The sequence below is a fragment of the Otolemur garnettii genome, unplaced genomic scaffold, assembly GCF_000181295.1.
Source record: "Otolemur garnettii isolate 467f Iridium unplaced genomic scaffold, OtoGar3 scaffold00133, whole genome shotgun sequence".
Taxonomy (NCBI): Eukaryota; Metazoa; Chordata; class Mammalia; order Primates; family Galagidae; genus Otolemur; species Otolemur garnettii.
This window is the reverse complement of record NW_003852528.1, coordinates 1,014,394-1,028,595: the sequence shown is the minus strand read 5'-3', so window position 1 is coordinate 1,028,595 and position 14,202 is coordinate 1,014,394. Positions and strand designations below refer to the sequence as shown.

Sequence of the window (14,202 nt, the reverse complement as noted above, 5' to 3'; positions counted from 1 at the left end):
GGGACCGCAGGAGGGCAACACAGGGAGCCCAGGCCCTGCTGGAGAGAGGGCCCCAGATGGGACCGCAGGAGGGCAACACAGGGAGCCCAGGCCCTTCCACTTGGAAACTTCTCTCTGGAGGTCCCTCTAAGGCAGTGGTTATCAACTTTCCTAACTGCCACATTGTTACAAATGGAACAAAGGGTTGCGAACCATAGGTTAAGAACCGCTGCAAGGGAATTGTGAGCCACGAGCCCAAAATGTCCATCTAAGTGCTCTTTGGTGTAGTAAAAAGTCAGAAGCCACCTGAATGCTCACAAGCAGGGAATACAACCATGAATTGTGGTGCTTTAGTTAAAATTATGTTGGAAAAATTAATTTCTTGTACAGTGAACAAATTCTATACTGCTATAATGCAACACTGCAGGGCAATCCCAGGTATGTCACTGTGGCTGCCCAGCAGGTCTGTGAAGATGGGAGAGGTTTGATGATTGAGTCTAGATCAGTGGTTCTCAACATTCCTAATGCCGTGACCCTTTAATATAGTTCCTCATGTTGTGGTGACCCCCAACCATAAAATTATTTTTGTTGCTACTTCATAACTGTAATTTGCTACTGTTGTGAATCGTAATGTAAATATCTGATATGCAGAATGTGTTTTCCGATGGTCCAAAGGGGTCGAGACCCGCAGGTTGAGAACCACTGGTCTAGATGGAGGGAGAGAAAGTGCTCTTTGTGCCCTCTGCATATGATGACATCTGTACTAAAGACAAGCTCTGATTCCCCAGCAGATGTGCCTGCCTGACCCGTCCCCAGACCCCTCTTGTCTCACTCTGCGCTGTAGCCACCCCCACCCCCAGCCTCCCATCGCAGGCCTCCTGCACATGCCTCTGCTCCCCGCCCTCAGTGCACCTGCCAGTGAGAGAGGCCTCATGGGCACCCTCCCCCAGGCTCACCGTCTGCCCATCTTTCTGAAAGCACTCTTCTCATCACCAGGTTCTGTCCCCTACACCCCTGCCAAGGCCACCAGTGACCCCCCCCATTACCAACCTGTGTAGCCAGCACTGGCCACTGCTGGCCACTCCCTTCCTGCCCCTCCATCCCCCTGGCTTCCAGCACAGCACTCTCCTCCATGCCTCTCTTCTCCCCACCACTGCTCCTCCTTGGCAGCCAGGACCCTCCTTCTCCCTCATCCCCTCCCACGTATGGTCCCCAGGCTCTCTCTGAAACCCTCTGTGGCTGCGTCCAGAACTCCTGTACTCCAGAACCCCTTCCTTCTGTCCTCACTAGTGCTGTGCACTGCTGTTAGTTTGCTGTGGCCTGGCCCTGCTTCTCCTCCCCAGCCAGGCAGCCCCTGCCTGCCCAAATGTCCCCAGGTTCAAGTGGCTGACACTGTCCTCCCTGTTACTGTCTTCCCACCCCCATCCCTCAGGAACTGAGCATAAGACCCCCTCCCTCACTCCATATCCCCCTCCTTGGCCTCTTCCCACTGTGCCCATGACCCACACCCCGCCCAGTCCCCAGGGCCACCACATCACATTCCCCAGCTCACCAGAGGATTTTCCTTTAATACAGGAGGGTTGAAATCCTTGACTGGAGTCCTTGCCAGGCTCTCTGCAGCTTCTAGGGTGAAAGCAAACCCTATGGCATGGCCATTGTCCTTCCAGCCCATGCCCCCCATTTCACTCCCATGCCCAGCATGGTGCTCCCCGCTCCAAGCCGTGACTTTCCGGAGACCTTGAAAGCTGTATTGCCTTAACCTCTGTCTGGGGTTCCGTTCCTGCTGATGCCCCTGCCCACTCTCCCTCTTTCTGTCATCGGTGGTCCCTGAAGATTCCCATTTTCCTGGGCCACCCTCACAGCCAAGGCTCTACCCTCCCCTACCACCTGTGGCTGTGGGCTCCTTGAGGTCAGGGACCCCCCCCCCACTGTTGGTCTTTATGGCCTGGTACCTAGTGCAGTACCTGGCTCATCAAAGCTCAAAAAAACTGTTATATGAAGGAAGAAACGACAGAACAGCCTCTTTTGTACATTGTGAGCCCAAAGTAGTACGACCAGTCCCTTTCCCCAGAACAGCCTTTCTGCTGCTTAGAAACAGCTAACTTATCCTCTCCCATCCCCTCCATCTCTCCTAGAGGAACAGGTTTCCCACCCAGGTCTGTCCCAGTTCCCAGGCCCCTCCTCCTCCTGCCCAGAACTCAATGTAGTCACCAAGGGTCCCCAAACCATCTTGCCACTCAGCTTCCCCAGAAAGGTCAGGGAAACGAGAGGGTCACACCCTGGAGGACAAGACAGTGATGGCTGCGACGTTCACCTGCTGGGGTGAAAGGTGATAGTGGAGGGTACAGGCGCCAGGCCCAGCAAAGCTGCGGAACAGGCATCCTGTCTCCTGAGGCAGCGTGGCAACCTGTCCCCCAGGTGGTGCTCAGGCTGGAGGCGTCAGGTGGCTCCAGGTCCCACTGCGGGCTCCAGCACATCTCCCCTGCTGTCGAGCATGTTACCCACCCCTCACAGTCCCTGCCTCAGAGACCTCATCTGTACGAGGGGAGACACCGAGGGGCAGGCGTGGCAGCCAGGGAGGGCGCATGTCAGAGCACTTTGCAGCCCCTCGCTGGTGGCTGTTGTTACTGTCAAAGAACACTCTTGGGCAATGTCTTCTGTTTTGTTTGATAACAATTGAGCCTGTCCAAGCCATGGCACCCAGAGTCCTCCACACAGCTCTGTGGGGCCGGTGAGTGTCCTGGGAAAGGAATTCCTTCACAGGCGTGCGTTCAAACATGGGAAGTGTAGGATTCCCCCGTGAGCGCTAAAGGAGCGGACAGTCGCTCACTTTCACATTCTCCAGGACGGTGTGGCCACGTCTCGGAACTCTGCATCAGGACTGGAAACAAGACTGTGGGCCTCAAAGTCATCGCAGTTAGGAGGAGTCCTGTGTGCTGAGTCAGTCTGCGTAGCTTACTTGGTTAAAAGCAAACAGGGCAAAGGAATGTTGAAATACTTGACCCCTACTTCTGCAATTCCCATTAGAAAACACCGGACTGAGAAAGTAGAGGCACCCGGTGGAAACTATGGCAAACCCAGCCCTTGCCAAATGGACAGAGGAGAGGGGTGATCGCCGCAGTGGCAAACACAGTCTGGCTGAGACGGGACAACTGTTTATGTGAAAATTGGTTTTCCATTAGTTTCAGTTCTAAGACTAAGTGTTTCAGAGGCTCTGAAGGGGATGAGATTCATTATTACAGATTATCTTTTTTCTAAGCTGAAAACATTTTATGTTGTATAGCATCTTGTGTTCAAATGTATGTTGGGGGCTGGAAGTAGAGAAGCTTTTGACTTGACTCAAAGTTGCTTTACTGAAGGATGGTTCCTGGGGCCCCCCTCATTCCATTAGCTCCATCCTGCCTGCAGCACCGGGTCCCGTGCAAAGAAGTTGGGGCTGACACAGGGGAGCTGAGAGAGTGGAAGACTAGGAGTTGGAAGAGATTAGGTGGTGCAGAGAACGGACTTTGGGCTGGTCAGATGTTGGGGTGCAATGAGAGTAGATCTAAGTCTCTGGCGTGGGTGGGGGTCATGTGGGGAATCTGCAGGATAAGCGATGGTGGGAAGGGCAGTTTAGCCACGTTGGGTTCTGAGGCTTCCAGACAGGCACCAGGTAAGAGTCAGAAACAGGAAGATGCAGCCTGGAGCACCAAGCAGATTGGGGCATCACCAGCAGAGGATGAGAGCAGCCCTCCGGCTGCCCTGGGAGGGCGTGGAGAACCCAGACAGTATCCTGAGAGACTCCCCTCCAGGCCACGCTGTGGGTGTGAGTACCTAAGCGGTCACACAGCAGGAATCTCTGCCTCCAGGCACAGCTCCTGACCTTGGCTGTGCCTCAGCATCACTTGGGAGCTTCAAGCCCTGCTGAGGCCTCGGCGGTTTGCTGCAGTCCCTGGGACCCCACGCCTGCACCCCAGCCCTCGATGGAACCTCCAGAGCTGGGACCCTGACATCAACACTAGTTATCAGAGCTCCTAATGAGAACCACTGCACTGTCTTTGTCTGGGTAGACCAACGCCCCCGTATCACTCACCAGCTGCCATCCCACACATGGCATCTCTTGTCTCCAAATTCCAGACACGTGTGAGTGCCAAGATAACTGGTCTGTTGCCCTCTGACTGGGCTGCAGTTTCTCATGGTTTCACAGCTGCAGGTGACCTACCAGGCCCTCTTCTTGTCCTGGCCACCCTAGCAGAGGGCTCAGGGCCAGCCAGGTCAGTACAACCAGCTCCATGAACAAAGCAGAGCTCCACCTCCCAAGGCCTCCAGCAGGCCCTGCATGTCCTCTGGAATTTCTCTGGTGCCTGGACTTCCTGCTGGACAGTGACAGAACTCAAGACCCTTCCACCTGTGTTTTACACCCAGGCTTTGTAGACTCATAGAAGGTGAGGCTGGAGAACCACTTAGTTATCAAATAAAATCCTCAAAGACGAAGAGAAACGGCAAGGAGCGGGAGACCCCTTCACCCTGCAGAAGCTCAGGGGCCTCATCAGAGGAAGCTCAGGGGCCTCATCGGAGGAAGCTCAGGGGCCAGCGGCCTGGCTGAGTGCTCATCTGTCATCAGCTCGTGGTGTCTGCAGCTGTTATCATTAATAATCTATGTGTTGATGTGCAATTTCATGCCCTCTGCTAAGCCAGTGAGGACACGAGAGGGGCAGGGCCCTCCTGCCTGAGCAGGGAGGGCTGGGAAATGCACCTCCGCCAGGGGGGCTGAAACAGGCTGTGTCTTTCCTAGAAATCCCAAGACTTGTGCTTGAGAAGACAAGGCCGTCGTGTGCAGGGCAGGGGCAAGCCCAGCAAGAATTGTTGGAATCGTTACTGACGCAGCCCGATCGAGTTTGTGTTGTTGCCTCTAGTGATTGAAAGCCAGGAGAGAGTCAGTATCTGTTCTGACTCTGATGCCAAAAAATAAACTCCCAACGACAAGGCCAACACAAGGCACCCCAAATACAAGCCACCGGGAAACTCAGCAGGACCAGGGGCAGAAGGGCTGGTGCAGTGTCTGACGTAGGAGAGGTGATGCCTCAGGAGTGACTCGTCTCAACCAAGCCACTTACTTGTCCCTGAGGCCTGGGTCCCCCACCGCTCAGCACAAGCGCAGGACCCACCCTCACCGTCCTGGCTGTGGGGAAGGGCGGACACAGAACCCATGTGTGGCCCCTGCTTCCAGCACAGACTCCATAGCATCAGCCTGGCCTTGAGTCCTGCTTCTGCCACTTTGCAGCTGTGTGATCCAGGCCATCACTTAATGCCTTCAAGCCTAAGTTTCCCCATCTGTAAACAGGGGTGATGGTAATGGGCTGAGATGAGGGTACACAAGTTATCACACTCAGGCTTTGGGGAGGAGGTGCTGGGTGCGTGTGCGCCAGCCTTGGCCATATGTGATGCTGGGTACCACGCCTGTAGCAATGCCTGGCACAGACCCGCCCGCCTGCTAACTGCTGTTGTCACTCCACATGCCCAGGGTTAAAATTTGGGATTTTGAATTCTTAAACTCTGTGGCTCTGTGTCTAAAAGTAGCACCTACCAAACAGTGCTCAGCTGGTACCGTTTCCTCTCGGAACGTGCTTGTGTAGGGACCGTGTGTGCAGCCAGCCCAGGTGTTGGTCCAGCAGAAGGATCCAGTTCAATCAGTGTCCACTACTGTCTTTGAAGGTGCATCATCTGCTTTATAGCCCCGACTTGCTACTTTATACATCACAATGGGGAAACGGACGCAGCCGCAGTGTTCCTGGTGTTTCGGCCACCTTCACTGAATGGCTGTCTTGGTTCAAAATCATGACTGCTGCCATAATGATGTTTTAAGAAATATAAAAATAGGAGTACATAACACTGCATTTGGCTGTAGCTTTTATCTGTCAGAATTTCACACAAAGCACAAATTGTTGCAAAAATACCTGAACTTTGCTATCATGGGGGTGCTTTGAAGAGATTGTTAGGTGTGTTGCAATTATTCATGGGCCCATGGTAAGCCCCATCCCAGCACTGTGGCGAGGTCCTGCTCGCCCAGAGGGGCTCAGAGCCACATTGCCAGGGGAGCTGCAGCCACAAAGGCACAGAGAGGAACAAACAGCATCATGGGGCCCTTGTGCTGAAACTGATTCTCTCATAGTAAGCAAACTTGAATCAACCTAGGAGTGGCGAGGACACCATAATTAAAACTGGAATCTCAAATCCCCATTCATTTTCAGCAGAAAACTACAGGCTTCTTTCAAACCAGACTGATTGGAGTCTCAGAGTCCTAGAGTAAACTATTTGTTCTCAAGCTGTGCCCTGCCCATCAGGACAGACCTCGGAGCAGGCAGGGGACCAAGGTTAGGTCCATCTTGGCATTAGAGGGACCCGATCAGTTCTGAGCTGCAGGGTGCATCTGTGTCCACATGCAACAGAGGACAAGTGGCGGCACTGCCACCCCAGGGACCCACCCTGGGAGCCTCGGTCCTGCTGTTGGCTGGGGGATAGGTGCACACCCAAAAGGGACCTGTGTTTGCAACCAATGCCCTTTTCTCTGTAGGTGGCTCGAGAGCTCCAGCCCTCCGTGGTGTGGATCGGAGACACAGAAAAAACCTTTTACAAAAAAGTTCCCAACGCGGAAAAGATGGTGAGGGCTTCTCCATCATCCCTTCCTCTCGCCGTGCTTCCCCCAAGCGGGAGGACCTCGCCAGGGAGGGAGGAAACATCAGGGCTTTTAAATCTCCTGTCTTAGCCTCTCTCTGCCCGAACTTTCATCTATATTTGAAGGGATCCAGTGGTCTGATTTTATGATGCATAATTCAGAAGACAATGACAGAAAGTGTGGAAGAAGGAGGGAGGGGGATTTTCTACCCAAACACGATTCAAGGGTGAGAAACAACTTAGAGAACTCTGCTCAGGTAAAGCGAACGGCACACATAGGAGCTATTATTAGGACTTCCTATTGTTTGTAATAATAAATAGCAAAGGCCTGCGGTTTGTGAACAAAGCTCATCAACACAACAGCTAAGCTGGGGCACCCGGCCTCAGGGACTCCCGCCGCAGGGCTTCCTTCCTTCCTTCGTTTCTCTCCTTTCAATGGCCCTCTCTCCCCCGCACTTCCCCCCACAAATCACCAGCAAATTTCCCACAAGTTAAAAAAAAAAAAATTGCAGATACACATGATTGTTATTCCACATCAATTTGCACCAAAGCAAATAGTGGTTAACTGTGAATTTCTGATTAAATTCATAAGGATTTTAATCACTTTTGATCCTTATGTATTATACATCATTCTTAGCAGGTAGAGATGATTTGGATAAAGAATGAAAGCTCAATCTTTTCTTCCCCAAATGAGCCTTGATTGCCCTGTCATTTCAGAAACTCGTGAAGACTCATTTGTTATTTAATCTGGGATCTAGCGGCTAGCTCCCTCTGCTGGCGCAGCCGCCTCATTGACAGAGAAGCAAAGATTGTGTGTGTGTGTGTGTGTGTGTGTGTGTGTGTGTCTGGGTGCAGAATGAGTGGCTGGAGGTATAGGACTTTAAACCACGGTGTGAACCCAAAGATAAAAGCAGAGTGGTGTTTAATCCCTGGTGTCACATACCTGAAGTCATCGAAGTTTGGCTCCTCGGTGGGCAGGGCTACTCCCTCTCCCACTGGACACCAGCCTTGGGTTGTAGGAAGACCCTGGCCTGGGACTCCCACCTGAGTAATGACACAACCTCTCTCAGCCGCCACTTCCTCAACCATCAAACTAGAAATTTCCAGCTGGAACAGCCTCTGAGTGATGAAGCCTCCTGGAGTTCTCTCCTGTGACACCCTCAGACTGTTGGTTTGCTGGCAATCACAGCCCTCTACTAACCTGTGCCCTGAGTCCCTAGGAAACAGGAGGAATGGGGCCATTCACCTGTAATGTTCCGGGGAACTCTGGGGACAGTCCAAAGGGGCCAGAGAGAGCCGGTGGAATAAAACAGGGGCTCAGGGCTTTCAAATGTCCTTCAATGAAGGGCCAGGAGACCAGCCAAGGAGGAAGATGAAAGCAGGGACGGGAGCCATATCACCAGAACCCCCCAAATCAGCCCTTTTGTTTCCAATGCAGAGATGTTCTCTCAGCACCATCCTAGATGCCCACCAGCACTGCCCATGATTAGCCTTGTCCCCAAAGGAATTCAGGCCATGGAGGCACAGCTGGCCCCTTCCTCTGTTCACTTCTGTGTTAGCAGGCTCCAGCACCTGTCTGCAGGATTCCTATATTGAAGACCAGGAATCATGGGCAGAAGCCAGCTCCCTGGGTCCCTGAACACCCACAGGGGTCTGAGCCATCCCAGGCCCAAATAGAGCTACAAGAGGCATGAACACCCCTCCCAGAAACCGTGTCTCCATGCCAGCACCCAAGCAGGAGGAGAGGGGAGTGGTTGGGAACCATCACATGTGCCTGGCTCATGCAGGAACTCAGACCCACTGTACTGCACCATATGCTGATGGTGTCACTGGGCCTGCCCCTCAGAGCAAGGGACCTAGAGTTCCTTCTGCCTTCCTGGGTCTCCTGGGGATGAGCCAGCTCTATGCTCCTCCCCAGCGTCCCAGACTTCTGAGTCCACAGGGCCCTGGGGATCACAACCAGTGGGCATCCATGTTTCAAAGGTGATGATCAAAAACCCAGGGCTGCAGCCTATGAGCAGGTGTGAGGGACCTGGACAGCACTGTAACTGGCCTCATGATCGGCCCTCCTGGCACCATAACCAGCCCTCACTGCATCACTCAGCCCCTGGGGGCCTAGTGTCCTTTCTCTCACCTGCCCTGGCCTCCCAGGGCTCCCCATCCCAAAGGTGCTGAGGCACTAAGGAGAATGTCCCCCTGCACAAACGCCGGGAGGCTAGAGTGTTCCTCCAGCTGCAGCCACAGAATGAGACAGCAGGCCGCTCTGGGCCTGGAGGCCACCTGCTGGGCTTGAAGGACCCGAGGAAGGCCCCATGAAAATCAACAGTGACTGAGTCAAGCCTCCAACACCTCTGCCTTGGGCTAAGGCCTCCTCCGGTGGTGAAATACAGGAAGCTCACCCAGTCATAGCAAGGAGGCAACAGAGACCAGGCCAGCTGTGGCAGCTCTTGAGCATGGAGCCTACATCAGGAGGCTGTTTCTTGAGTGCAGGGACTCGAGGCCCAGACCCCAGGACCCTGGTGGGGTGGGGAGGTATTGATCCAACACCGTCTCCTTTCCAGGAACAATGCATATGTCAGGAAATTCCCAGCAGCCCTGGGAGGAAGGCATTGTTTTTCTGTCTCACAGAGGAAGACAAAGCCTTCTAGAGTGCCCGTGCACAGCTCGGGGGTCCTGCCAGGACTCAGAGGCAGGTCTGCATGGATACAGAAGCCGGGCCCCTTTTCCCACCTGGACGCCATGCCAAAGCTGGGAGGTTTCACCTTCTGAGCACAGGTCAGCCCTCCTCAACCCCAGGGTAACCCTAAACCTCATCCTGAAAACTGCCCCAGGGCACTCACTCTGGTCCTAGAACCTCACACGCACCACCCCAGACCCTCCATGCTCCTGTCCTCACTCTCATCCCTTGTCATTGTCCTCAACAACCTTGAGAAGCACCTCTCCCTGCAGAATTTCAGTGCAGTCCAAACTCCGAGTACCACCCACCTTGCCACTCTTACAAACACACCCTGCCCCTGGTAGCTGCCCAGACAGCGCCCTGCCCCTCCTCCTCCCCGGAGCAAGTGGTCATCCTCTCCCATCTGCAGCAGAATGCAGTCGGTGGGCTGTTTGCATGTGAGCAAAGGCATTGAAGAATGAGGCAAAGCAGCCTGCTCCTGCATTTTCTGCTCCATTACCCTTTGTTACTTCATCAAGCACGAGCCTTCCCTGACATCACAATGGTGCCTCCACAAGGGAATGACTTGCTTTGTCCGGGCTGGCTGTGGCAGTTGTTTTGTGGAGCTAACTGCACAAAAGCAAATTGAAATTGCTGCGCGGATGCTACCCACTAATTTGAAACTGCCCATAGTAATACAGTTGTGAGAAGCAGGCAGGCCCAGCGGTAAGGAAGGCAGTTGTGGAGGTTGCTGGATGATCATGGGGATGTTTTCTGGCATGGGCAAAGAGTGTCCAGGTTCCCTGCATAATGGACAGCTCTGAAGTGGGCCAGGAGTGGCCTGAGTGTAGGGCAGCCACCTACTGGATGAACACACCTCTTATCCAATCCCCTACTAGTGGGACTGCACCTCACTATCAGCCACCCAGGATCAATATTTGTTATCCAAATAGACTAATTAATTCCAAATGTCCCTGTCATTTCAGAACATGCAGGTAGCAGGACCATCGCCTGCCTTAGAGAGGGCAGGGACTATGCTGCCATCACCATGGCAACTTGATTGCTAAGGATGGACTCAGACTATGCAGGCATATCTCTACCCCATAGAGTCTTTGTCTCTGTTCTTACCAGAACCCTCAATTCAGTCCTTCCACTAGTCTTTGGGCATCCCTCATGTTTCCCCACATGTCCCAGTCACCCCCACCACCTGCCTTGTTCTACATCAAGCTTCTTAAATGACCAGTCACTCCTCACCATCTCCACTCACTCCTCAGTACCACCATCAGCTTGCTGTCCTCAACACTCCACAGAAATTATTCTAATAAAGTTCTTCTTCGACACAAAAGATGTGCAATACTTCTCTGAAAACTAAAAAGAATTAGTTTTAAAGAAGGCCTAAAAAATGGAAGGACATTTTATATTCCTGGGTTGAATGACTTAATATTGTTAACATAAATCAAAATATTGATTTATGGACTCAATGCAATTTCCATCAAAATTCCACCTGGCTTATTTGCAGAAATTAGTAAGCTGATCCTGAAGTTCATGGAGAAATTCAAGGGACCTAGCCAAGACAGTCTTCACAAGAAAAGTCAAAGTTGGAAGACTCAGATTTCCCAATTTTACTTCCCAACTTACTATAGAGCTACAGCAATCAAGACAGTGGGGTACTGGCATGAATAGAGAAATACAGATCAGCAGAATAGAATTGAAAGCCCAGAAATAAACTATGACATTTGTAGTCAATTTTGACAAAGGTGTCATGATAATTCAATGCAAAAAAAGTAGTCTTTTCAAGAAATGGTGCTGGAACAACTAGATAGCCACCCGCAAAAGAATGAGATTGGATCCCTGCCTCACACCATATACAAAACTCAACCCATAATACATCAAAGACCTAAAAGTAAGAGCTAAAATGATAAAACTCTTAAAATAAAATCTTGGCATAAATCTTTGTGACCCTGGATTATGCAATGATTTCTTAGATATGACACCAAAATCCCAAGCAAAGAAAAACTAAATTTGCACCCCACCAAAATTAGAAACATTTTTGCTCAAAGGACACCATCAAGGAAGTGAAAAGACAACCCCCAGAAAAGAAGAAAATATTTGCAAACCATGTGCTGATAAGGGATTTGTATCTAGAACATATAAAGTACTCTGATAACTCAATAATAAAAAAGACAAATAACCCAACTTTCAAAATGGGCCAACAAGCTGAATGTGCATTCTTCCAAAGATGACATAGGAATGACTAATAAGCACATGAAAAGATGAAGAACCTTATTAGCTACCAGCCAAATGGTGACAAAAATGGCCAAGATTGTGCTGGGGCGTGTCCATGGAGGCTCCCACCAGCACCCCGGTCCCCCTCTTCCCACACTTCCTCCTTTCTTGTCTGTGCCAGTTGAGGGTAATTTAAAGCTAGGCTATTGCTTTCCTTCATCAGTGCTGAGATTATACTAAAGTCATACGGGTTCAGACCATTTCCAAACTGCTCCAGGGGGAGACGTTTTATAACGTTATGTAACCAGTTATGTGTCAGACATGAGATGCAGAGAGCTCAGTTCCTTATTTTTATAGCAGTTCAGCAAAGGAAATCTTGGGTTCACCTTCCAAACAACTCAGGAAAACAGGAGCACCACAAACTAATTACAAGTTGCAGTGAGCTTCCTTCTCCTTGGAAGTTAGCCACTATTTCCCATTCTTAGGGTGAAGGTGCTCGAATGTCCAGCCAGGTGCTTCCTTCCTTCCTGCTTTCCAAATCTGGACCCCAGAGGTTGAGGAAAGGAAATGCCAACAATTAAAAATGACCCAGTCAAACTAGGAAGCACATTTCAAGACTCGTCCTACGGCAAACTTTTAAGAAATTGTCTTTTTCTGAGCTTTGAAATCACTCTAACCCATGTATGCTGGGTGCATTCTGTTTCTGAACATGGGTTTTCTTTAGTTTGTCAATCTTTTTCCTATATGTGGGCCAATTTTGTTCCTCTCTTTTTTCTCCCAGAATGACCCTAAACGCCTGAAAAGACAGCTTCCCAAAATCCTGAAGCTCCTGAAGCCAGATGATAGGATTCTGATTGTGGGGACCACCAAGCGTCCTTTTGATGCTGAAATCCAATCTTTTTGCCGAGTTTACCAAAAAATCATTTTGGTTCCCAGACCAGACTACGCCTCCAGATACGGCAAGTACCCCAGCCCCTTCCCACATGTGATAACTGAGCATGAGTCATCTGTTGTTTTGTTGGTTGCAGGTATGTGAGGCCAGGGTGCCCCTTGTGACCCAGGAGGCATCAGATGAGTGATGTGGGCAGGTGCACCATGTGCCATCAGTGTGAACTGCTGGGCCATAGGAGGGAAGCCATAGGTCTTTGTTCTGTTGTTAACATATTTCTCTTTGCCCAAGACAAAAGGAAACTGGATGGGGTCCATTATTTTTGGCCCTAGTGGTGACAAAAGCCCTGTGGGTGCTAATTTTTCTCTTGTCAGGTAGTTGAGAATCACTCATCTTGTGCCCAGGGTGACAGGGTCTTTCCCATGCTCATGGCTTCTTGTTACCAAGCTGTTCCCCACCCCCCATCTCAAAGTCCAGTTGCATGTTGACTTACTTAAAATAAATATTAAATACAAGTGCATACTTTTTTAATTCTTTCTTCTTGAATAGCCAGATTTAAGCTTTTGAAGCTTATTTTTAAATGGGAACAATACAAAAAAGTGCTTCCAAGGCAGTGCAATGGAATTGGAAAGAGCCGCGAGAGACTGGGGCTCTCAAGAGACCTGCTCCAAGTCCCGGCTCTGCCCCTTAATAGCTGCTGACCTTGACAAGTCAGTCGACCTGAGCCCTGAGTTCTCACCTGGGAAGCAGAACTATCCGTACTGTATGCCACAGGGCTGCTGTGACCCAGAGTGTCCAGAGCCATGGTTGCCCCAGAGGGAAGGGGTGTTGTTGCAGAGGCGGGGGCAGGAGGCGAGTGGGGGTGGGAAGAGGAGGAGGAAGGGAAATGACAGGGGCGATTGGCGCAGGGAGCTAGTTATGGTGCTGGTGGCTGTTCCTGTCTCCTATTCCTGTCGCCTATTCCCTGGTGGTTCAAAACAGCAAAGTACCCCTGTGGCAACTCAGGGCTGACGGGTCAGCTGGGGCATTCTTCTCCAGGTGTCCAGGCACAGCATGATGTTGGAGCCACATGTGAGTTGGGGCCCCAGTGCTCTGGAGACTGGACAGTGTGCACACCCCTGACAGCTCACTTGTGTGACTGGAGCTAGTGGGGTCTGTGGGGGGCAGCTGAGGTTGGTGACCAGATAGCCCACACCTGGTCATTCCAGGTGGCTTTGCACACATGGTGGCAAGTCCCACAAGACAATGTCTCATAAGTGCACTTTTCCAGAGGTTAGGCCAATAGCTGACCCAGCCTCACAAGTCACGGAGATTCCATCACCACACCCTACTGGCCAGGTAGAAACCAAAGGGCCAGCCCCAATCTAAGAGCAGTGGGGGACACGCGGGTGTGGACGCTGTGGCAGTGGCCCCAGAAGGGCATCTTTAGCACCGCATTGGTGGGCAGTGGTGAGAGATTTGGTGTTGGAATGGCAATGGCCAATGTTAGAGATGGTGGAGGTGGGGACAGCGTTTGCTAGATGACAATCTGGTAGAGGTGACAGTGGCAGTTGTGGCAGAATATGGTGACCCCTGGGAGGTGGCAGATGTGGCCTGTGGTGGTGGTGTGCATAGTGGTGCCAGGGAGGCTGGTGCCAATGGTAGGCAGTGTTCACATAGCAATAGCAAAGTTGCTGCTGGGCCCACTGGCAGTTGGAGCTGCTGGTGGCAGCAACTAAGCAGCATTAAGGATAGCCATGCAATGTTCAGCATTAAGGACAGCCATGCAATGTTCAGCATTAAGGACAGCCATGCAATG

At 51.5% G+C, this 14,202-nt stretch overlaps 1 protein-coding gene across 1 annotated transcript in view; it reads left to right on the top strand.

Moving 5' to 3' along the window:
• Positions 1 to 14,202, top strand: part of IQCA1 (IQ motif containing with AAA domain 1) — a 165,179-nt gene that overhangs the window by 139,346 nt on the left and 11,631 nt on the right. Inside the window, exons 16-17 of the mRNA XM_003798264.3 lie at positions 6,533 to 6,619; positions 12,297 to 12,474. Of these exons, the coding sequence (XP_003798312.3) occupies positions 6,533 to 6,619; positions 12,297 to 12,474 (265 nt within the window). The remainder of the gene's footprint in view (positions 1 to 6,532; positions 6,620 to 12,296; positions 12,475 to 14,202) is intronic.